Genomic DNA, 26,372 nt, shown 5'->3' with positions numbered 1-26,372 from the left:
AGAGAGAGAATGAATATGAGAATGAGAATGAGAATGAATCCCAAGCCGGCTAAGCACTGTCAGTGCAGAGCTCGGTGCAGGGCTCAATCCCACTAACCGTGAGATCATGACCTGACCTGAAATCAAGAGCCAGATGCTTAGTCAACTGAGCAACCCAGGCGCCCCTTTATGATATCTTTTGATGATTAGTAGCTCCTAAGTTAACTATTTTCAATAATCTGAGGCAATTACAATATGTACAGTTTGCATCAATATCACTATAACTGCAAAGAAGGCATGGACATTGAAATTGCACATAGTATTTGGTACTTAGTACACTTGTGTGTGGCCTCAAAATCTATGTATTAACTTATGATAAATCAGCATAGCTAGTTACTTTATTATAAGTAACATGAACAATTAATGAATAATTCGAAACAAACTTAGAATGTTTATCAAAGATATTTTCAATTCTCGATACAGTACTATTCCAATTAGTTTTCCTATTACACTATAGTTAAAATATCAGTAATTTAATTTCAATTATGTTCTTAATTTTTTTTAACTTTCTACTTGTTCTCAGTAAAAGAAAATGCTTTCCAATTTTCTCTGTTTAAAAAGAGTCTCTTGACACTGAAATAAAAAGTAAAAAACAGAATACTAATAAACAATGTTGGTTTAGATCATCTTGAAACTGTTATTAATACTACAGTTTCCTGTAGTATTAGCATCCAATAGTTCTAAGAAGGAGAACTGAGTTTTACCTGACTGGATTTTAGTCCACTTTTGCCACCTACTATGTGTGAGACCCTGTGCAGGTCACATGAACTATCTGAGCTCAATTTCCATACATTTGTAAAAGAGTATAATAGTATTACATTAGGGTTTTTGTGAAGATTAAACATGGTATTGGATGGAAATGCTAAAATAAACTAAGGTATTTTCTCCCAGTGAAAAGGTAAAGCCAAACTGCCCACCATCGCTAGTTAGTTCTGAGGTCAGACAATGAGAATGAGTGGACACTTGCCCCTTGTTAGCTATCGTATCTTGTCTTGAGTAATAACCTCAACTCTCCAAGCTCAACTTCTTAGTAATGGAGAATACCTGCATCATAGGTAGCTTTGTGAAAAAATTTAGCACAGTTGCTGAGGTATGTTCAACACATACAAATTGCTGTTATTTTTATTATTATTCACCAACTATGTTTTAACTCTTGCTATGTGCATGAGATTGGACTGGATAGTAAGGGTATAACAATGAAGGATGCAGGCTATACCATCAGGTAGTCTATATAACTTAAAAAAATAATAATTACAGGTTTGTAATTTGTAAAAATTTGGTGAGAAACACTATCAGAACAATATTTTTGATATTCTATGAAGTAAGGAGTGAAAATAACTACCTCTGAATGTAGAAAGTCAAGGAAGCCTGCACAGGGGATATTTGAACTAGTTCTTGAAATAGGAATAAAAGTTTCAAACTAATCAATTGTGTTTATATCACAAAGATGCATTGAAAATGCTTTTCATAGATACTTGTGCTAAGTAGAAATATCATGAATCTATACCAAAATAAAGGAAGTATTCAACTATACTTGATGGGGGTTGACATTCATAGGAATAATCTAAAAACAATTGATAATTTTAGTTTAAAAATGTCTAGATGTATAAAAGTCGATAATCTAATAATATCTAGTGATATTTTAAATTTCACCAGAATATTTTTGCCTTAAGTATAAGCTCTTTTGAAATTATTTATTAATATTTACTTAAAGCACCTTTTACAATAATCCTTAAACCCTATAGTTAAATTATATAGCCCTAGGAGATTTTAACTCAAAATTGACTTAAAGTAGCAGGACCTATGTGATAATATACTTAAAACAGTAGCAAGGAGAGTATCCTGTACTTCTAGAATTACATATTTTAGAATTATCTGGGATATTTCGGATTCATCTAATACAACATCAATATTTTGTAGAGAAAATTGTGGTCTGCAAGAGCATGTATGAAAAGCTAGTTCATGTTGCTAGAGTAGTAGTCATTCATTCTTTCATTTATTTAAGATTTATAAGGGCCTAATGTATGCACAGGTTTGTATTAGATGATATTAAGGTTAAAGTAATATAGATGATAAGCACAATTGGTTTTTCTTCCTCAAGAAGTTTATAGTCACACCATTTAAAAATAATCATTAAAATGTATTTTGTTCCACATGATTTAATTTAATATTTTTTTCTTTTATATTGATATTGGAGAGTATTTGTTTTTTAAAATGCGTAGGCAAGTTTTGCCAGCTGTTAATGATCAGCATTGGTAGTTGTTGTTTTCAAGTATAAAATGTAGATATTTTCTTCTGGAAGAGTTACCATATATCTGTATATAATTATAGGCTCTCTTTTATTGTTCTTCCTAGTGGAATATTAACTTAGATGATTATAACATGTTGTTGAGTCAAATGTGTTATGAGCATTTTATGGCCATTGCTGCTGTTTATGTTGACATAGTGTAGCCAGTTCTTCCAAAGTATGTTTGATCGTATGTTTAATCATGTCAAAAGATCAAACAGAGCTCTAGTTTGGTTTATAAAGTAATATGAAATTATGTTTAACTAAAATTGAATATGATGTAGACTCCCCCCCTTCATAACAGCCGCCTAAAAGAAAGCCTGTTTTAATCATAAGTTTTTGACCTGAACACTTTTTTTTTTTAATTATTTTCACCTTTAAGGTAAGAATGATTAATTCAGCATAAAACTTAATTTTATGTCAGCAGTTTTAATCTAAACAAAAGCATTATTACTTTTTTCAAGGTAGCTCATCTCAGATTTACATTGCTTAACAAAAAGGGAAAACAGACTATCAGAAAAACTGAAATTTCTAGTTTATTTCAGATATCAAATTTTGTGATATGTAACAACATTGTTCAAAAAAACCCCAAACTGTACTATGACAAAAATTTTATTGTATTAAAGTAGTAGTTCTTGAGTTCCTACTATGTGCCTTCCATTAATAGGCTATTTGGCCACACATAGAATTTTTAATATTTTCAACAGCTTGCAAGCAACTAATACTGTTTTCAAATTTTCTATTAATAGTCTTAGAGAGTATAGTTTTGCAAATATAAAACAATTTTGTAATCTTCATAAACAATAGCCATTGAAGACATTAATTTATAGATCGGTTCTTAGATCTTTATGGATACTGATATATGTCCGTCAAATAATAGGGTTTTATTGAACATATTATCTTTGTTAAGCATGTGATAAATTCAAAAGAAGTATAATATGGTGTTTATTTTAAAGGAAAAGTTGTAGGGATAAAACTGCAGAGAAAAATTCTCTGTCCTGTCTCAGAGAATTGCTACAGGATGAGGATGATAGGTGAATGTGTTTGAGTCACAGCTGTCTTCCAAAGTGTGATGTGTTGTTATATGTAAGAGAGATCAAATTTGTTCAGTCATAGATTGTAGAACTTGGTGTATGGAACCGTAGGGAGATCCACAATAGTTTATTATAAAGAAGACTTCCAACATTGAGTTTTGTTCAAATATAGATTGCTTCAGGAAGCAGTAAATTACCAAATCACTAATAAAATATTCAAGAATGCTTTAAAAGAATTTTAACATTTATTTATTATTTAGAGGCAGAGAGACACAGAGCATGAGCAGGGGAGGGGTAGAGAGAGGGGAGACACAGAATCTGAAGTAGGCTCCAGGTTCTGTGCTGTCAGGACAGAGCCCGACGCGAGGCTCGAACTCACGAACTGTGAGATCATGACCTGAGCTGAAGTCGGTTGCACAACCAACTGAGCCACCCAGGTGCCCCTATATTCAAGAATACTTGATGGACAAATTAGGTATTTAATAAACATTTAAGCATCAAAGAGTATATTGATAATATGATTCTTACTGTCCCTTCTAATCCTGTCTGTAACTATCCAGATATATATTATTTAAATGTATTTATCATCATCTTCTATTTCCTCTTGATGTTTGAGTTGAAATGTACTTATCCTTCTCGTTATCTGACTGTATAGCCAATGTTAAAATAAGCATAGATGTAGCAAGCACTCATACCAAGGAATTTGGAGATTGGCTCTCCCCTTATTTCAATAGATAAGGGATCAGCCACGTGTACATTTCTCCGAGAGCTCAATGCCTACCTATATGCCTTGAATTCTAAAACCTCTCCACTTGAGGATCTAATTCTAGCTTTTTAGTCTGTGTTTAAGATGACAGGGTTACTTTCTTCAGTATCTCCTTTTCTTTTTTCTTTTCATTTCCTTTTTCTCTCCTCTCCTTCCTTCCTTCCTTTTTGTATTTTCTTTCTGTCTTTATTTTTCCTTTCATTTCTTTCTTCCAATCTATTTCTTTTCTCACTTCTTTTCTTTAACAACAAACCAACCAACCTTCCTCCCTCCCCTCCCCTGCCAATCTTCCTCCTTCCCTTCCCTTCCTTCCTTCCTTCCTTCCTTCCTTCCTTCCTTCCTTCCTTCCCTATGTGTTTCTTTCTTCAACAAATGTTTACTAGGTTACTTACACATCAGACTTTCTTCCAGTTCTTGAGTAAACAACATTGAACAAAACTGAGTAGACCGTGCTTCATTGAGTTTATATTCAAGTGAGAAGAAAAAGAGAACAAGCAAATAAACAAAAACCTGATGGTAGCAAGGACTGTGCTGAATATTAAAACAGACTGTGTGATATATGGGTGACTACCTTTGTTTGGAAGGACAGGAAGGCCTCTTTGAGGAGGTAAAATTTAAACTGAGACCTAAACATGGAAGAAGGCAGCTATGCTAAGATGGAATAGAGAGCATATCAGATAAAGAAAATAGCCAGAAGGAGTTTGAATTTTACTTGAGAAAAGGAAAACCCAGTGTGCTGCTGTTCAGTGGACAAGGAGGAGAGGGATGGAAATGAGGTGGGAAATTGGTGGAAACCACAGATCATGTAGGCTCAGGGGCCCAGATAGAGAATTTTATATTAATAGAAATGAGACAGGAGCCATTGGTGGTCTTTAGCAGGGTCTTTAGCAGTGATATTATCTAATGTATGTTTCTTTCAGATGTTATTTCAATAAGAAATTAAAAAAAAATTAAACAGGAGTAGGCAGATAGATTAGTAATGTATGCAAAGTTGCAAATAACAGTTGATAGAGACTGGGAGACTAAGTTGTAGACTATGGTTCTCAAACTTCCCTGTGAATACAAATCACCTGGCAGTCTTGTTCAAGTGCAGATTGTGATTTGGTGGGATTGGGTGGGATCTGAGATTCTGCACTTCTAACGGGACTACAGGTTATGTTGATGTGCTGAATAGCAAGAATTTACATGAGGATGATTAAGATGGAGAGAGCAACACATACCAATCAGTACCTGCTCTCTGTCCACTCTTCAAGATATCTTCTCCACTTGACATGTTTCCAACATTGATAAGCTATCTCAGATGATATAGGGAAAGCCCCAATTTTAATGCTGTAAGAATGACTTTAATGGGGGGAAATTCATGAGTGGAGAGAATATTTTAGGGCAGATGGGTTTTCTGAATCAACTTGATGACAATCATTAACTCTGTCAATTCTTACAATGACTGAGCCGATCATGTTAGTTATGATTTCACTGGAAAGATCAATAAACGTATGGATAAATGATGAAAGCATTTCCATGTCAAAGTTTAACTCATTTATTACTTTTAATTTTTGTCCTAAATTTTATACCTTGAGAAGATATTTTAAAATGCGTTATTAATAACAGAAAACCATAAAGTTTAGTTTCCCTTTACTTACCATTTTTCATCTCTGAAAGACTAACTGATAGATGGAAGCCAAACAGTGAAAAGAAGGATATAAAATTTGATTACCAAATCAAAAATTGTCATGAGTGAATACTGAATAATTAAGCATTCTTCTATTTTAATAAATGGCAAAATTGCATTTCTCCGCTTGAATTCCCAGGTCCTTCATGAAACTAAGTGACGTATTGATTTCCATGAATGTTTAACGTAAATAATAACAGAACAGAGAGTTTATAACTTTTTAAAAATTATCTGGTTACATATGATCCTTGTAAGACGCTTTCATGTATTATATTCATTATTGTTTTTTTTTTTAATGGAAGTACTTTGATATTGGTCAAGTAGGTGTACATGTTTAACATATAGGGAATTACTAACATTTAGGTTAGTGTACTACATATAAATATTGGCTATTGCATGCTTTATCAATATCTTGTCATTTTTTTCATTGTTCTCTTGAATTTTTCCTAATTATATTATTTTGTGGAAAGTTTTTTTCAGTATTGATGTTTGTAGCAATTTAAAAATCCATGTCTAGAAATGTACCAATCTATTATTTAAATACATAATTATTTATTGAATATCATCCTCATTTTCTATTCCATTACCACATTTCATTACATTTGTAAGTGTCAAAACTATGTCATTCATACCAGTAAATATATTTTTATATTTCTAATTATTTTATATTTTGTTAAGTTGCTCTTAGAGAGAAAGAAGAGAAAAAACAAAATGTTAGAATTTACTTGATAACAGGTTTATGTATTTTAAAAAGGTGTTAGATAAAAATACCCTGAATGCCTGAGGACCTTTATGACAATATGAAACAATGACAATTTTTGTTTTCCACAAATGACAAATTTGCAAGTAACCATTTTAACATTTTTATCCAATGCTACTCCTCAAGCCATGATTTTGAGTTATTCCTTTGCAGAGATTGTAAGATTTTCTGATGACCCTGTGTTTTTATATTCCTTTGAGCATATCTTAGGAGGCATTTTTCTTTCCATGTTAATTGGAACTATCACCTCAAAACAATGGTCTTCAGAAATGCTATTTTTTTTCAGATTTCAACCCCATTGTTATGCTCACCAGTAATCGTTAATCACGTACCTTGGTAGATTATTATTTATAACATACTATTTCTCACTTTTATAGAATGGGCAAACGAAGGTAGATGATATGGCCTACACTGGTTAAAAAGGAAAGCTTAACTTTAAAGACTGAAGATGAAAATGGTTTGTGTGTAACTGATTTCCCCAAATGGTTACCAGAGTTCATTATTTTACCTGTGAATGATGGTCACAGTAAATTTGACGGTTGTGACTTAAAAAAAATATATTAATGTTTATTCTTGAGGAAGAGAGAGAGAGACAGAGCGTGAGTGGGGTGAGTGGGGGAGGGGCAGAGAGAGAGGGAGACACAGAATCGGAAGCAGGCTCCAGGCTCTGAGCTGTCAGCACAGAGCCTGACATGGGACTTGAACCCACAAACTGGGAGATCATGACCTGAGCCAAAGTCAGACACTCAACCAACTGAGCCACCCAGGCACCCCAAGATGTTTGTGACTTTTAAATCTTCTCCCTCATTACAATATTTTGAAGGGGCTAGACTTTCTATTTGTGCTCAAAGTTGGTGCCAAAGTGAACTCCTCTGTCTTTTGGAGGATGAAGAAATGGTCCTATGTTAGAGACATTTTTATCTTGTTCAGAATTATTTCAGGGCATTTTCACCCACTTTTGCAACAAGCTGCTTCCCTTGCATGTAGTTTTCTAGAGCATATGGCGGCCCTGCTGTGCACAGAGTGAAATCACACAATTAAGTTTTACAATTTTAGGAAGAGCAGAACCTTCATATATGGCAGAACAGCGTGGTATTAGGTTTGGGGTGCATTGCATAGAATATTTTTCTCTTCACAATTACATCATTTGTATTCTAAATCATGGACTATTGCTTTTCAGTGTTGATGCTTGATTTTTCTTTGTTTAAAATATTCTTCAGATGGCATTTCGTTTTCAATCCAAATGGTGTTAAAGTGACAAATTTCTAGATTGATTTTTATCTAGATCTCAGAGAGGTTAGAAATTCTTCATTTATAAGGCATGCATTAAGAAAAAAAAAAGTTTATCAACTCTCCTGAACTTTCCATTAGAAAGGAATTCAGCCAAAGATGGTTTTTACTAAAAAGATGACATGATGATTTGAATCTCATATAGCAGTTGGCTTGTGATACACCTTTTTTATTCATCTGTTCACAACTTTAAAATAAAGTATTAAGAGCCTTCAAGCCATAGAATTAAACTTGGCACTCTCAGTAAATAATCAATATCTTTATTCAATTTTAAGTTAATGAATCCAGTTCTACTTTGTATTAAAGTAAAACATACTTAAGACATTCTTGACGACTTAAGTATTTTATTATATGCTTTGCATTAAAAAATAAATGAGGATAGGATGCACTCTCCCCATCTATTGTGGTGTTCTGGGATATACACTTCAGAGTTCTGATTTAATATATGGAATGGTGTTATTCATAGTGGTGGTATAGATGCTAGGACTAATGTATCAGTCAAATGAATGAACGTTTTGAACTAACATATGTATGACCTTGGGCAATCTGCTTAGTGCTTCTCCATTTTTAACACCTGTGGAAAGGAGGAAAAGAATCCCATTTTGAATGGATATTTTGGGGTTTAAAAAACAGTAGGCATAGAGTGTCTGTGCTTTAGATATACAAGCAATAAATGACACTGCCCACTTCTGGAGCCTGTATAGGAAGAAAATATGCTCTAATACTATAAAAATTTTATAAGGTAAAAACAGGTGAACAAATTAAGCAAATAATTAGCACAGAGTTTTAAATTTCTTAGGTTATTTCCTTAGAAATAAATATATATGGTTTAATGGAATATTGATAGAGAATTATGGAAACAGCTAATACATACAGTCTATTTAACACTATTCATACTGATCTCATATATAAATTATGCCAAAGCAATGTGTAGCATTCAGTTCATCTTGTGTTTCTATTTACCTCATATATTTTTGTTTGCCAGTTTACCCTTAATTCAGTTACTCTCTAACTTCAGTACAGCCAACACACTTATCTTTTTATCTACCTTATCCTTGTGAATTCTCTGTGCTTCTTGAGCAGATAATTGCTAGAAGAGAGTAGATATGTGATCTAGATCTTTAAAAAATTCCCTAGAAATTAAGTAAGCAACTAATGGTAGAGTTATGAGCAACAGCCACTCATATTTTTACTCAAATGTTACCTTTTGAAGTGTAAGAGTGGTTATAAGCATGGTACACGATGGTTGAGAGAAATCTCTAATGATTTCCATGTACCAGTGGCGTATCCATCAGAGTCCATTGAGAAACAGTGGAACCTGGGATAATTCAAGGAAGGTTTATTTACAAAAGGATTATTTCTAAATGAGTAGATGTGAAGAAACCACAAGGGATGATGCTTTAATACAGAATAGCCCTGGTTAGGCTTCACCATTGCTGACCCACTGGGATGACTGGAGGGAGATGTTGGACAGAGATACATATATCAGACTAGCATTAAACAAAAAACTAGTGACCTTCAGTTAAGGATCCTAGTCAACTCCAATCAAATTAATGGTGAGAGACCCTGCAGAATAAACCTGATCTAACTTTCCTCCGTCCCTCCATCCTGCTGGAATACTCCAGAAGATAAGAGCATCTGTTGATGCAATCCAGTGCGTCACAAAGTTAAACGCGTGTAAGGGTCATCAGGGAATCTTATTAAACCGTAAATTCTAATTCAGTAGGTCAAGGGTAAGGCTGGGTAATTTGCTTTTGTAATAAGGCTCTAGTTAATGCCAGCACTGCTAGACGATGCCCCAATTTGTGTGGCAGGATGTAGCCTATTCAGATCGATCTTTGGCACAAAAAACAAGGAAGAGGATAGAGCTGGAAAGGCATGTAGATAATATACAACATAGATGGGTGATGACCAGTTGTTTGCTTCCTTAACATCATTTCTTTAGCAGAATAACTCTGCATCAAATACAACTCCTCCAGCCCACCTTTGCTTGTTTTAGGCAGATTCCAGGTAGCGATACCAAGGCTTCCAGTAAAGAAGTTAGATAAAATATAATAATCTGAAATCAGAGAGATGAGGAAATATTGTTACCGATTAAAGTAATATTGTTACCGGTTTCAAATACTGGATTTTTTACTTGAAATTATTCACCGCACTAGTGATATTTGTAGTGGAAGAATATATACCACTGCTTCAGTCTGAAGATATTCATTAACTGTGGCCATTATTATTCAAACAGTTGCTTTTTCCCAATTAGTTTCTTATTGGAAGGCATTGTAGTATATATAAGTGATCTGTGCTGTTAAGTGTAAAACAAATATGGGACACAAAATTACTTTATTTTGCATAAGAAAAAGTTTTTTTATAAACCTGCAGATATATATATATATATACATGTATATATATATGTACATATATATATACATATATATATACATATATATATACATGTATATATATATATATGTTTTTGTTGATATTATTTGAGAAGTTTTGCCTAATCTTTGTATTTCCTAAGGCATCCCTTAGCAAACCAGGGCTATCCTAACCGTCCCACTTAAAAAAAAAAAAAAAAAAGTTATTTTTTTAATGTTGATACTTTTAGCTATATTATCCTTAATAAAATGAATTTATGAAAAGAGAACAGAAATTACAAACCAAACAACTAGAAAATCATTTCTATTCAAAGAATATATCCAAAAAAAGGGGGGGCTAGTTAAATGAATGGAGTGGATCTTAATATTTAATTGTAGGACTAAAGATAATAAAAATTTCATTTGAAACTATCAAAAAAAAAAAGATGAAAACAAAGGTTGAGACAGTTTTAAAAGTGTTAAAAATGTCTGTGAACTCACCATTGGTTAGTCTTCTCATATGGTGACTTTTATTATGCCAGTTATAAGAATCCCTAAAGAGAATATAAAAAATTCCACATTTCTTTTATAATGCTGACATTTTACAGCATACCATAACTGTAAGACCTGTTACGCCAGGCAATGCAGATGCGTCTGCTGGTATCTATACCAGTGTTTTGGATTCCTGAATTTGTTCCATTTCTGGGAGAGAAGAAAGCCCATATCAAATTTTAGAGTCCTTATCCAGTAATTAGTTGTGTGATTTTCTTCAACCAATTATTTAGTCCATCCAGTGTATCAAGTAAAAAGCAACAAAACTAATTTAAGTCAGAAGACCTGTGAAAATTAGCAAATTGCTTTTATAAAGTACGATGTGTCTTTTCCACTCTGGTCACTCTGTTTAATTTTCCAAGTTAAAAAAAATTATACTTTTATTCTCAATCTGAAATGATTGAAAAATAAGATTTCAAATATCTAAGGTCTAGGTTGATCTCATTAAAACTTTTAGACCTATAGCTTAAGAATCTTTTTTTTTTTTTTGTAAAAGTGAAAATGAAATGGGCCTGTCACAAGGATGCCTTAAATATGCTGAATTAGTATACCTGTGTTTATAAAAACGAGTATGATCATATATCTAGGGATGTGTCTATATATTTTTTATTAAATTTACTCTTTTGGTTAAAGGATGTAGGGAGATACACATCTAACAATTTAAGTTAGAAATCCAGGGAAAGTAGATGATTTAACATAACCTTATGTACCTACCATGTCCATACAGTGAAAAAGACATAACACAGAATAGTTAATTAATTTATTTTTTTAGAATATTGCAGCCCCAATTGTATTAGCCTCTGAAACTGATTAGTTCTTAGCATTATAACTGGCAACAACAATAATAAAAATAACTAACATTTGTTAAACTCTTGCTATGTTCCAATACTTGAAATTTGTTGTAGAATTTAAGCATAGTGGTACAATATATAATTGTAAATTTTCTTTCAACTAAAAATTGGGCAACACATAAATTTATATTTATACACTTTATATGCAGGATAAAGTGCTAGCCATAAGTTAGCGGAGTAGCAAAAATCAAAGTTTAGGGATTTAGAAAATTGGAGTGTCTGAACCATATTTATTCCTAGTAATTTTAAAAGGGATAATATGGTAGGTTTACAGAATAAAATATATGTATAGTTTCTTACTAAATTTAATCCAGATCCATCACTTTAAATTTGAGAATAGTTTGAATCTTGCATATGCTTAATACATAAGTCTCTATAAATGAGTTTTTAAGTGCTTTTGAACACACTTAGTTACATCACTGCCTTTTTCATCAAGTGGTGGCCAGTATTATTTCTCTTCTTTTAAATTATTGTGAAGTAAAATCCTTTTTACAAAGATTCATAAGCAACTTACTAATATGTTGCTGAATTTTCTATTATGCCTTTATAGTGTATAATCCAGAAACATGACCTAATTGCAAAATACCTCTAATTTCTATAGAAATATTTATAATGCAAAATTATTTTTGCAGAAATTTGTATCCACTGGTAAGTCTTACATGAAAGATGGTAAAGGAGACACTGCAAGAATACTACCTGGTGTCAGTATAGTGTCCCCATCTTTCTTCTTCCAAGGATAAAGTGGAAGGAATGACCAATTAGCAGCCGTCATGCTAAATAAGTTGACACTAGAGGATTTAGAAAAAAAGGTGTTAAATTTCAATGTTGCATGGAGCCACCATTCACTTTTAAACAAACAATGTATTCTCTTAACGTAGTTCAGTACTTGTATAATCTCTGAATATATTTTGAATTTGGGGATAGAATTGAGAATACATCAGTCTTTCCTTCTCCCTTTGGTCCAAATTCTTCACCTAGATAAATGAATGAATCTCTTAAAAATGAATAGAGAAGTTAAACCACTTGTCCCCTGTGTTTTGGGACTAGAACACAGGTCTCCCAACACCTAGCCGCATGGGAGAAATGCCACAAATAACACACCATTCTTTAACGTTCAGTTGGTCTGTAATTAAATTCCTAGCCGATGATTGGTTATATTTCTTAGTACTGATGGAAATGAATCTACTGTCAATAGTGATATGTGCTATATTCTCTAAATCAGACACCCCATACATATTAGGGTGTTTTTTAATGTTTTTATTTTTGCGAGAGAGCAGGGGAGGAGCAGAGAGAGAAGGAGACTAAGAATTTGAAGCAGGCTCCAGGCTCTGAGCTGTCAGCACAGAGCCCACCATAGGGCTTGAATCCATGAACCAAGAGATCATGACCTGAGCCAAAGTCGGATGTGTGATGGACTGAGCCACCTAGGCACCCCTTAATAACCAAAATAAAACCCAAAGGAATTTTATTAGTGTAGTTTATTTATTGAGTGTAAAGATAAAAATAGGATCGTAATTAATTCAAGATAAAGAATTAAAATTTTATACCCCGTATAGAAACCATGATATCAAACACAGAACAAAAGCAGACAAAGGTATTATCGTACATTTGAAAAGTTAAGATGAAGCAAAAGTAACTCCCCCTTCCCTCCACCCCCACCCCACCAAATCAATAAGATAAAAATACCTTACTTTCTCAGAAGAGTGCTTTACTTTCTGGAAGCATTGTAATCTGACTTAATCATCAATTTACAATACAGCTACGGACACTTGAAAGATAAATTATTATAAAATAAACGCTACAAATTTGGATGTTTACAATAATAAACAATATTGCATTGTTTCATTTTTATTATTGTGTTAGAATATAACCTCGGTAGAAAATGAAAGATAACACTTAATAAGTAATGCAATTGTTATTTTACTAGAATCCCATAGAAATCTGGAATAGATTTTTCCAATGAAAAACTGTTCTCCATAATACTAAACATGTCTGTTTTTTCTTTTTCAAAGGTAAAAAAGTTCTGCAAAATTACATATTGTCTATATGTAGCAATGAAATAGAATTTAAAAATATGGTTATAAAATTATAGGTATATGACTCTTGAGATTATGTAGTGAGGAGTTTATTAATTTTCAATTAAGAAATTTGAGGCCAGGAGATGTTTTATGATTATAAGTTTTAGAAGCATAGTGACAGAACAGTTAAAGATCATCTTTTCCAAACCTCCAACTAATGGTTGAATTCCCTCTATCACATCTGTGTGATATGGTGAATTTTCTAACATTAAACACTGGCACCAGCGTGAAATCTACTACCTTCCAATTGATTTTCTGCTAGTAATACCACACGTTCTCAGGTTACACTAGTAAAGATTCTCTAACATAAAAATAAAGTCATAGGCTGCCTGTTCCAAACACGCACGCGCGTGCACACAAACACGCACACACACACATTAATGTTTGAACAAAATCAAATTCCTTATCCATGTTTGTGTATATATGGTTAATGTTAATAATAGGCATTGAAATCTAAATTAATGAAATAATTTCAAATAAGTAACTTGAACTGATTAACATGGACGTTACATGAATTTTAAGAAACATCAATCACCATTTTTAGGTAATTTTTAAAATGCGTTTTAGAATTCAAATTGATTTTGAAGATGATAGAACAGTAATAGATCTTAAAAATACTGCAGTGTTAATCCCCTACAGTGGTTTATATAACAAAGATTTACAGACTCACAAAATGATTTTTCTTGTGTTCAGAGCTTACAACTTAAAAGTGAATTTGATTGTTGCCCTAATATCTTCCTTTCTGCCAGTTTGTTTATATTTTAGAATATTTCCATTATGCTTAAGTCAAACCAAAAAAGCAATAAATAAAAATGACCCAAAATTGCTTAGCATGTGAAGAAAGAAGAAAACAAAGGAAATAGATATTTGTGCACATGTCTACATGTCTTGCATTTAATGACATTTTTAATAAAAGTATTAGAACATACATAGTTATTATGGATTTAAAAATAGCTTTATACATGAAAATACTTCTACTTGAATATTCATTCATTTTTCACTTTCCCCCTTCTCATTTATGATTAATAAAAGAAATACTCTCGACAAAATGTCTTTGGTTAAATGAGCCAGGATTGGCAACACTGCAGGTATTCATTCAATCACACACTCATAGAAGTTCCACGTTTCAGCCTTTGAGAAGCTCAGAGTACAGTGAAAGGAATGGCCACAAACAACATACCATCATTTAACATTTTCTTAACTTGCATAAAAGCCCACAACATATTTTAATTTATCTCTATGATAAAATAAATTTTAAGTGCTCATTACTGAAATACACCTGTTGAAAAGATCAGGTCAATTTCATGATAAGTTGTATTTACTTAGAAGCACTCATTGCTTAATGGTATGTTATTATTTCATACATATACCTGGGAATGCATAATAAAATGCACATTTTATGGCATATACTTGAGATTTACCATTTCATCAATATACAATTTAGAAGAGGGTTTTTTCAGTTGGTACTTGAAATATTTGTCCTTTCAGTTTATTTATAAAGTGATATATATATTATATTCTTTTACTTGAAATCATAAAAAAAAAAGTATGTGTTTGCTGTTTAAATTTTTTTGGTGGGTTTAAATTTTCTGTTATTTTCCATTCTTTTTTTCTTCTTTTTTTTTTTTTTTTTTTAATTTTTTTTTTTTTAACGTTTATTTATTTTTGAGACAGAGAGAGACAGAGCATGAACGGGGGAGGGTCAGAGAGAGGGAGACACAGAATCTGAAACAGGCTCCGGGCTCTGAGCTGTCAGCACAGAGCCCGACGTGGGGCTCGAACTCACGGACCGTGAGATCATGACCTGAGCTGAAGTCGGCCGCTTAACCGACTGAGCTACCCAGGCGCCCCTCTTTTTTTCTTCTAAAACAGATATTCTCCTGGCCTTCCATCTTCTGCATCTGTATTACATTGTAATATGTTTTAAAAAGATGGACTGTTTTCTTCAATTTAAAATGAAAAATGAGTTTAAAAAAAAAATAGTAATAAAGCTAGGTCCCTTTAGAACCAGAAAACTAGAACTCCTTGGTCTGAGGTGATGCTTTCTTAGATACACATTGTTCCTGACTTCACCCAACCGAATAATCACCTTAAGCACCCCTCATAAACCTTCACACACACACACACACACACACACACACACACACACAAACACACAAACACACAAACACACACACACTCTACCACTGTAGTTTTCAAAGTTCTTCAGTCCCAGTTACACGTTATAGAAGTGATCTTTTTTCATCCTCTGAACTGTCTTCAATTTTCGCCTCTGGGTTTACAATTGTTTCATTTATTTATCTTTATTTCTCAAAGAATTCCAGATTTTGTGTGAAAATTCTCATGAAATCTTCAGACTCACCTGCAGTTGTTGAAGTCAAATGTTACAGTGCAGAGGAAGGTAGAGTTAGAATTCCTACTTACAATTCGTGTTTGGATTGGGATTATCCAGAAATATGCCTCAAAACACAAAATGCCCATTTTATTAAGAAGAATTTTAAGAAAGCAGGAAAATTCACAAGTGGGAGAGCTAAATTTAGAGCAGTTGAATACTCCAGTAGAATTAACCTCTGGCTCACCATGGGGATGGAGGTGTAGAAGAGAATTATAACAGAAGCACGATTTGAGAGAGAGAGGTGGTTATTTCTTTTTTCTGATAAGAATCTCAGAACTGTCAAATGGCTGAGCTGTCATCTACCCCTAGCTTCTTATTGTAAGAGAAGAGACTGAGGTAAAAAGATTCTTGTCCAAAATCACACAACTAATAATTTGCTAAGAATCAGGTCTCAAATCTTGCTTTACTGGTCATTTCCTTATTTTTTATAACAGTGTGTATAGATAGTCCATAACTATATATTCCAGTAACTCATCAGACCCTTTCTCTACCTTTCTAATTTTGAGGAAATAAATCACCTTAAAATGTTTAAAAACCAATAAAATACTCATGATTTGAACTAAGTGGGTAAAATAGCAGATAAGATTTTGTGAAATGGTTGTTTTAAACCATCTAACAAAAGTCAGTTTTCCTTCTTTTCAATTCATGGCATGAACAAAACCTAGTTGCCTGATGTAATAATCCCTAGCCTATAAATCTTATAAAAAGCAATATGTAAAAATTTCTAAATTATAATTGAAGAAGTTAAATATATACCTTGCATTCTTATTCATGCTGTTTTTTAAAAAAAGAATTGATATTTAAATATTAGATCAGGTTGCATAACTTTTTTTTCACGGGTGGGGTTTCAATTAAATAGATTTCCTTTATTTCACTTGGTATCATTGTTTATGACTTAAAAAGTACATAGAAACTGTAGTGAATCTAGTAATTTATTCTTAAAAGACTAATACTTCTTTTCCTTCATTCAAAATACTTGAAAAAATATTTTTAAAATATATCAGTTACTTCATTGAATTTATCTTTTAAGTAAATCTAGTCATGTCTATTTTAGTACAATACACAGGAAATATACCAGCCTCCTATGATATTGGCTTTCAATATCATAATATCAAAAACAATAGCAATATTTCAGATGAACTCCAAATAGAGGTAGTTCACGTTTATAAATTTTATAGATTGTGGATGGGCATCAATCATAATGTTAAGGCAATGATTATGAAAGAAAATGGTTATTGGCAGAAATACTATATTTTAAGTTTTTTCAATTATACCATTTTCTTAAATGTATCCTAATATTCCACTTAAGCTAAATTACCTAAAAACTATATTAGTTTAAGAACCAAGTTCATTAAATCTTTCAAACTTTTATAATATCTCAGTATTTTTATTTTCCTAGTTTAATTTTTCCATACAATTTGATGGATTGAAGTTATAATAAACTGGTAGTATTTTGCTCTCCTATAAAAACTTGCATAGTATTTAAAAACCTATCTACCCATATATCCAGGATTTTCCCTATAGAACACTTAAACTCTTTCTGTACTGCTTGGTATTTTACTATTCAGTGATTATATTGCTGTATTTTCTTTTTTTTTTTTTTTTTTTTTTCTTCTGGGTACCCTATGTCAGGCTTAAGAAAGCAGTTTCTTTAACTTGGATAATTCAATGCTAACAAAATTTGTTAACTTGAATTTTATTTTAAAATTGTATATCCTGATACATGTTTTTGTTTGTTTTCTTAACTAGTGAAAAAGGCCATAGATTTTAAATCTAGAGGATTTAAATTGTTTCCAGGGAAAGACAACAGCAACAAGTTTTCTATCTGTGAGTGTACTCCTTTTTTGTTACTTTCTCTAGTGCAAGAGTGAAGTTTGTGGTGTCTGTGTTGTTTGTGTGTGTTCTTTTAAAATGTTTGTGTATTTACCAAATTAACTGCATTAATACCTATATAACATGCATGATTATTATTCAATATTTTCTTGTATTTAAATGTGTATTGAGTTAATGGATTGATGTGGGGAGCTCCCAAGCTGACGCTGTTTCAGACGTAAAAAAATTCTTTGAGCTTGTATGTTGATAGCATTCTAGTTTTGTAATTCTAGGATGTGAGATTAAAAAAAAAATAGTGAAAGTTTTTAAATTGGTGATTTCTTATAAGGATTTTTGTTTGACATAATTATTTTTCTAGGGAAAAAATTTCTTTTAATGGTAATTTTTCAATTAAGAGAAAAATATATTCTCAGTTTAAATTAAGTTATCCACACCCTTTAAGTCAACTCTTTTGTAAATTAATTAGTTGACTATAGAATTAACTTTTGCTTTCTCTTGAAAATAACAAGGTGGGCTGAAATACACTTATTTATGTGTTGCCTTATACACAATTTTGCTTAACATTCAGAGATTTAGGGGTGGCTAGGTGGCTCAGTCACTTAAGAGTTGGGCTTTTGACTTCAGCTCAGGTCATGATCTCACAGTTAGCGAGCTCTAGCCCCACATCAGGCTCTGTGTGGAGGGTGCAGAGACTGCTTGGGATTCCTTCTTCCTCTCTTTCTGCCCCTCCCCAACTTGCTTCTCTATCACTCTCTCAAAATAAATAAAAATAAACTTAAAAAAAATTCATGGATTTATAGATCATCTGAAGTTCATCCTTGAATCTCAAATTAAGAATCACTGAATTAGGGCAATCATATATATTACTATAAACAAAAATTTTTTTTTGGATTTGTGTTATAAATCAATAGCAGTTTGAAAAAATTTTCTACCTTATCGTGCATATATATGTGTGTGTGTGTGTGTGTGTGTGTGTATACACACATAATTCTATACACACATATATACACACATATATGTGTGTGTGTGTGTGTGTGTGTGTGTATACACACACACACACACACACACACACACACATATATATAATTTTGAAAGAAACCATTCATGACACATCTGACTTCTCTAATGATACATTGATAGTTAATAAGATTATTAAAATAGCATATGTTATATTTTAACAGGAATATATTTTAGCATTATTATTTTATTCAGTTCCAATTAATCTGATGAAATGAGTTTATAGCTATTTCTTTAACAATGATTATTCATTATGGTTATATCAGAAAAGGATTTTATCTTCATGTTTAGTGACTTGTATGTATAACGGTAAATGACAGAATTTGAGCAATTACATCAATTATCAAAAAAACTCAGAGCCTGTATGTGATCAAACATTTTAAAGTGTAATAATTTTAAAATGTGATTTTACATTTTGTTAGATTTGAGAATACTAAGCCAAAAATAGCAGATATAAGTAGGAAATCATTGATCAAATTAGATTACATTTTACAAAGCACTAAATAATTCATTACAAAGTATTTAGCTATATAATTATAATTTCTTATTCTATTTTTGGGGGTTAAAAACATATCTACCCATTTCAGGGAAATAAATAGTGTTAGAGTAATTTTTCATATATTGTTAAAAACATTTTGGAAAGGCATTTTTCCTACAATAGGACATATAAATGGAAAGAAGTTATTAGATGAATATTCTGACCTACCAAATTTCATCATGTCAATATGAAATAAAAGTTAAGTCTTTGCAGACTTAAACAGTAGGTTTACTACCTTTTTTCTAATGTTTTGGCCAGTATATTTGTTTTGGAATTCTAAGTAGAATTATAAATTCTGCTGGTTCACCCTTTCTTCCTTTTGGCTATACAAATGTTATGTGCTGCATACTCTGAGCTTTCAGATGTCCTGGGAAATTCAGACAGGGTAGGGGAAGAGAGAAGGAAAGTGAGAGAATTCAAAGCAGACTCTGTGCTGTCAGTGTGGAGTCTGACACGGGGCTCCAATCCACAGACCATGAGATCATGGCCTGAACCAAAATCCAGTCAGATGTCCGGCCAGCTGCACCACAAAGGTACCCCAGAGAAAAAACCTAATTCTTTTAAAAATATTTTATTTAAAGAATATTGGTTTTAAAATTGGGGGAAGAAAAGTTAATGAGGAAAAAAAAAGTTAATTGTGAAGCAATAAATGTTAATTTCTTTCATAATTTTAAAGCATAATTTGCATTTATCTATTACATTTTGTGTAAAAGATAAAAAATATTGTGATTTTTTACATTTTTTAAAATCACAATTAAATAAAACCAAATTATGTATTGCCAATTTCTTATAGTCACAAAATAATACATCAGCATTATATGACATTTCATTTCAGTGCATTTTTTTCAAATAACTCCTAACTAATATCAAAACTACATTCTCTATGGTTGTTTATAGAAAAGGATTGTATTGTTTTAATTTTTGTCATTATTTTTTAGTGGTTAACAAGTAAGCATTTGGGTCTTCATCTCTCTGATATCATTTATTCAACACAGGGCCAAATAATTAAAAAAAATTTTTTTTTACATTTATTCATTTTTGAGAGACAGAGAAAGGCAGAGCGCAAGCAGGGGAGGAGCAGAGAGAGAGGGAGACACAGAATGAGAAGCAGGTATTCATATAAGTATTGAAATTATCTGTCACTCTGCCTGTCTTCTCTGGAAGAGCAACACCTCAGGGAAGGGAGCATATCAGTTTCATCTTTTTTTTTTTTTTAATATTTTTTTTGAGAGAGGGGAGGGGAGGGGAAGAGAGAGAGGGAAACACAGACTCCGAAGCAGGCTTCAGGCTCTGAGCTGTCAGCACAGAACCCGACGCAGGGCTCGAACTCATGAGCTGTGAGATCATGACCTGAGCCGAAGTCAGACGCCTAACTGACTGAGCCACCCAGACACCCCATGGGCCAAATAATTTTTAAAGGAGACAATTTTTATCTCCTATAAGCCTTTCAAATGAAAAAAAATAACAAAAAAGCTTGTGTGTATGTGTGTGTTTTTTTTTTTTTTTTTAAACAGTCCATTCTATTACTGGAACTGCCAGAAGTGAGCATAAGCGAGGAGGACTGATCTATACACATTGCCAAAGCACGTCTTCCCACAGTAGTGCCTTTAAAATTTAACTAAGAAACAAATTAATAACAGATTCAGAAAACGGCAGTAGTTTTCATGGGGAGCATTTGGGTGTTTGAATGCTAACTTAGATTCTTATTCCAAATTAATATCCAAACTCCAAAACCTCTATCCATCCCTTGTTGTTTCCCTTGTTTTTTCACCCAAAAGGGTAGGTTTGTCAGCAAATGGAAAACAAATTGATTTTTTTTTAATTTTAAAGGTAAAGACATGTTTTTGTATTTTAAAATGTTGAACTTAATTAACTAGTAGTGTTACTAACTTTTCTACTAGTTCTTCTAAAGTATTAAGATGGAATTATGAAAAGACTCTAAGCTTCTCAAAATGTATAATTATTTTATTTTATCTCCAAATCCATACTATCATTCATTTCATGTTATTTATTCATTCTACAATTCTGTGTGAGCTATTTCTCCAAGGTAGCACCATGCTATACTAAGAAGGTAAAAGAGTGAATAAAATATAGTCTCAGCTGGCAAGGATCCAACATTTTATTGGGAAGCTAAATGAGTTAAGAGTCAACTCTTTGTAGGTTATATAGTAGTATAAACTAACATTCTGTCAACGTCCATGATGGTTGATTTCAGAACAAGATCTAAAATGCTGTATTTTACAAGGTGGAATAAAATTTTAAAATCTAATATAAAAAAAAGAGTCTAAGAAAAGTGGCAATGTAACCAGCTGTGTGAGGTGACATAGAGGTAACTTCTATATAGAATCTATTTGTTTTTATTTTTGGAGTAAATTCTGTGTGATATAAAATCAGAATCTCAGAAATAAATTGCTTATAAAAAATTACCCTAAAGATTGTAGGGAAGAGTAAATGAGTTGATACATGTAAAAGATGTAGAATATTTCGTGACGTGCTGGCTATTATAATTTTATGTTGGCTAAGTTTATGTTTTTAAGTTCAAACATGGAATATTGTGGTAAATTAATTAAGACTACTGTAGCCTATTTATAAACCCATATAAACCTGTAAACCCATAACTTCAGTATTATAAGAAATTACAAATCCATTTGTTTTTTTTTAATCTGTAAAACTTGCCCTCTCCTCCTTTGTCCACTTTTGTGTGTGAGAAACAACTCATGTTGCATTAATAATAATAATAATAATAATAATAGGTATAATAAATATTCTTCAAGTTCAGAGAAAAAAGAATACTCCCTATAGCGATACTCTTTTCAAGAGGCAACACCCTGTCCATGTAATTAAACTATTTAAAAATGTTTATTTATTTATATTTGAGAGAGAGTGAGAGAAAGAGTGCGAGCAGGGAAGGGGCACAGAGAGAGGGAGAGAGAATCCTAAGCAGGCTTAGTGCTCTCAGTGCAGAGCCTGACACGGGGCTCAGTCCCAAGAACCGTGAGATCATGACCTGAGCTGAAATCGAGAGATGGACGCTCAACCGACTGAGCCACCCAGGTGCCCCATACTTAAACTCTTAAAGAGCACTCCTGTTTTTACCATTCTGTGAATTACTGCTCACATTTACAGAAGTAAACAGGATAGATCTGTCCAATTGCTTAAATAGCATTGTGTAGAAAAAGCAACTTTTGAATAAAAACTACTACATTTGAATGTCTTGGTATAACTAACTGTGGGCAATTATGAAATATCTATACTTCAGAGAAATAAGATGTTGTACACTTTGTTCTTTATTTTTTAGTTTAAATGTTTTAAAGAGTATTAAATACACGTATCATGCAGAAGCTCTCCCGTTATCTTTACATTTTAAATTGGAAAGTCTTTCCCCTATTGCAGATAATCAAAAACTGGTTTAAAGGATACTTCCAAATAAACTGAATAAATAAATAAATAAATAAATACATGAATTAATTAAGTGAAATGGTAAAAAAGTATGTATGTGCACTGCATCTTAAGATAAAACATTTGGTAAAGAGGATTGAATTTAATTAGTGATGCCATTTTGCCTTAGTGAGATTTCTGGACAGGATGGAGGGCTTCGGGTTTAACAATAGAAGTTTTTGAATGAATACGCCAAGGTTTAAACCTAGATTAAGGCACTAACTAACAGATATGACTTTGGAAACATTTTTAACCTCTCCCTGCCATAGTTTCCTCGCCTGTAGGAAGTGTGTAATAATAGTAACTACCCTTTAGATTGTTGTGAATATTAAATGAGTTGATGAATGATGTAGAATAGTTCCTGACACAGTACCCTGTTAAGCATTAGCTACTATTTAAATTTATATTAACACAGGCTTATATTTTGAGGTAATGATGAAATGGAAAAAATGAATTAAAAAAATTTTATTTTCTAATAATGTATTCATAGATCACTTCTAAATTAACTTGTAATCTGTGTTATACACTGGATTGTAATAAAGTAGGTAAGCCCAGTTCATGCCATTCCTTTCTTTATATCTATTCCATGTCAAAAAGCCACATTTAAATAACATAAACCCCAACCTTTTCAAAAGCTATTTTAAGATAAGAGAGTGCTTCCAATAGAAAATACTTGATTCATTGAAAACAATACACCAGATATTGTTGTTAATTAAACTACTAGGGCATATTTACTCAGAGGTTATTAACACCTATCTAGGCATTTTGGGTGTATTTAAAATAATTGTTTTCCCCTTATCTTTATCAAGTATATAATCTCTTTGTATGTATGACTAAGGAATGGGAAACTACTAATCTATAACACGATAAATCATTTAAAAACTAAACATAAAATTTCCGATGTTATATAATTTGAAGGACTAGAATAATCTGGAAAAATTAAGGATTGTATTTTGCAAAAAGTGGGACTTGGGCTGAGTCTAAAAACTAGATATAATTTTGATAGCTAAGGAGGAAGAAAGGAAAAACATGGAGACTTGGAGAAAATATAAATAAAGCATGGGGTGAACATGGCTAACTAGTAAAATTGCAGAATGATTTAGAAACCTTTGGATTGAGTTATGGAAGCATCTTGGTGACTAGTGGGAAATAAAACTGATATAGTAGAAATCTCAAATCATAGGAGATTAGAACATTAATAAAAACTGTGTTTGAGGAAGTTTAGTCCTCCTCTAGTACTCAAGGTGGATTGGAGGTGAATTATAATGGAATGTACAAAAGCATCAGTGATTAGATTGGATCTGAGCATGCACAAGAGGTAACGCTGGATATTTCGGTGGAGTCACTTAGGAGAGCATTGAAGGAGGAAGAATGAGCTTGGGGAAAAAATGATGAAACCATGTATTGGAACTCGTTAGCAAAGAGGTAATTTTTTCAAGCCATGAGTGAAATATAAAATATAGAGAACCATGGTCAATGCCTTTGAATTTGTCCACTAGAAAGTAAGAGAGTCGTCTAAAGTAAGAGAGTGATCAAAAATAAGGGAATGATTTAAAAAAAAGAGATAAAAGGGAATGAAATAGCAAGTAAGCAGACCAAAAAAAGTAAAACTATCACATATTTTGCAGGGATCAGTGAATATGTAATAAAGTTGTCAATAAGGATATTGGCTGGGGATATTTAGGAAAGTGATTTTTACAGAATGAAAGACACAAATGGAAAATTTCCTATCTAATTGAGAATATGACAATTTTACCAGAGCTATGACTGTTGGGACATTACCTGATAGTTATCTTGTTATCTGATAAATCAGTTTGAACATATTGATCAATCTGAACTAAATTATGCCGGAGACCAGTAGGTCTCAACATTGACTTTACATTAGAATCACCTTAAGGATTACTGAAAACCAAACCAGGGAAAAAACTGATGCCCAGGGTCCTACCCTAGAGTAATTGTGTTAGAATATCTAAAGGTAGAAATAAACATCTTCATCCCTAAAGAAATGTCCACAAGTGGTTTGGATCCACAGTGTAGGTCGAGAACCATTGTAAAATTTTGCTTTTTTTTTTTTTTTTTTTTTTTTCTGTGGAATCTCCACTCAGGTCCTATTCTTTCCTCAAAATGCAGAGAAGTTGATAAAGAACAAAGTAGCAGTTATTCTCTAGTTCATTACAAGATTGAATTTATGAAACAATATCACTCGCATATTTCAAAACTATCAGGTTTAAAACTCGTTTGCATTAAAATATCTGTCTTGGGGATTTGGTTACCCCTTGTGATCACACTCATTGAAAATATTAAGAAATCTTTCAATAATTGAGTGTTCTGGATAAAGTGCTGAGAATGTGTATGATGGCTAGTGAAACATAATCATGTAAATGGCTAGAGGGTAAAGCCATTATTTGGTTTTCAGCAGTATGTCATAATTTAGGGACATGCCTGGTAATTAGAACCACAGTTTTACTTTAACATTGGCAGGACACACTGCTTTGGTATATATCAGATAAGAAGTGCTAATAATCTTCAACTTTTCCCATAGGGTCTTATTTTCCTATTGCAACTTAAAAATAGTAGGTACCCAAATGACACAATTATAAGTGTTAGTGACTTCTTTGCTGCCAATAATTAGTGGAAACTCTGGCACTAACACCCTGGGAATGAATTCCCAGAGACTTCACAATTTGATAGTAATTAAAAATAAAGTGTTAACTATTAATGTGTTACTATTCAGAATAGTATGCCATTGAAGTTGAACATAAAACTTATAGGTCCACTAAGAGAAAAAATGCTTTGTCTTTATTACTAGGTTATAAATTTATATTTCACCTTTATATATTTAAACTACAGTGATATTTAAAAAATAAGAATATGTTTTATGTAAATTTTTCAATTAACATTTTTCTTGATTTTCTATTCATAAGTGTTTTGATTCTTTTGTTTTCTTCTGTTGTTACAGTAAATGAGGGAGGTATCAAAACAGCTTCCAATTTATGCCCAGATCCAGGAGAACCAGAAAATGGGAAGAGAGTTGGATCAGATTTTAGGTAATATTTTATGTTATTTATTTCATTATTTTGTTGAAGTTTGTTTAATTTAAAATTAAAGAATAATGCTATGGAGTTGAAGACTGGGTGATTGAAAACAATGGTAGCTGGATCTTATTTGTTACTATTAATATTCCATTACTTTAAAGTGTCTAATTACACACCAACTTTATTAGGGTACTTTCCTGGAGTTAAACAGTTAATTTCTTGTCATGTAGTAAGTGAACAATCATGGGCTTTGGATTTGAAAGACATGAGTTAGAATTCAAATTCTGCTTAATGGCTGTCTGATCTTGAGTAAGTCATTGAATTCTGTCTGCCTGAGTTTCCTGTTCTGTAACATGTAAATTGAACTTACCACATATACTGGTGAGTTTCAGATGAGGTATTGCCAGGCTGTCGTGGTTTGTGAGTTCAAGCCTCA

At 32.3% G+C, this 26,372-nt stretch overlaps 1 protein-coding gene across 3 annotated transcripts in view; it reads left to right on the top strand.

Moving 5' to 3' along the window:
- CSMD3 (CUB and Sushi multiple domains 3) overlaps window positions 1-26,372 on the top strand; it is a 1,242,212-nt gene that overhangs the window by 512,648 nt on the left and 703,192 nt on the right. For 2 of the 3 annotated variants that reach the window (XM_042973240.1, XM_042973239.1), the window contains 2 exons: window positions 17,825-17,902; window positions 25,861-25,948. In XM_042973240.1, the coding sequence (XP_042829174.1) occupies window positions 17,825-17,902; window positions 25,861-25,948 (166 nt within the window). The remainder of the gene's footprint in view (window positions 1-17,824; window positions 17,903-25,860; window positions 25,949-26,372) is intronic. The other variant, XM_042973241.1, reaches the window with a different exon arrangement.

Source organism: Panthera tigris, chromosome F2 (genome assembly GCF_018350195.1).
Source record: "Panthera tigris isolate Pti1 chromosome F2, P.tigris_Pti1_mat1.1, whole genome shotgun sequence".
Taxonomy (NCBI): Eukaryota; Metazoa; Chordata; class Mammalia; order Carnivora; family Felidae; genus Panthera; species Panthera tigris.
Note: the sequence above shows the minus strand (reverse complement) of the source record. Positions and strands in the feature narration are given on the sequence as shown.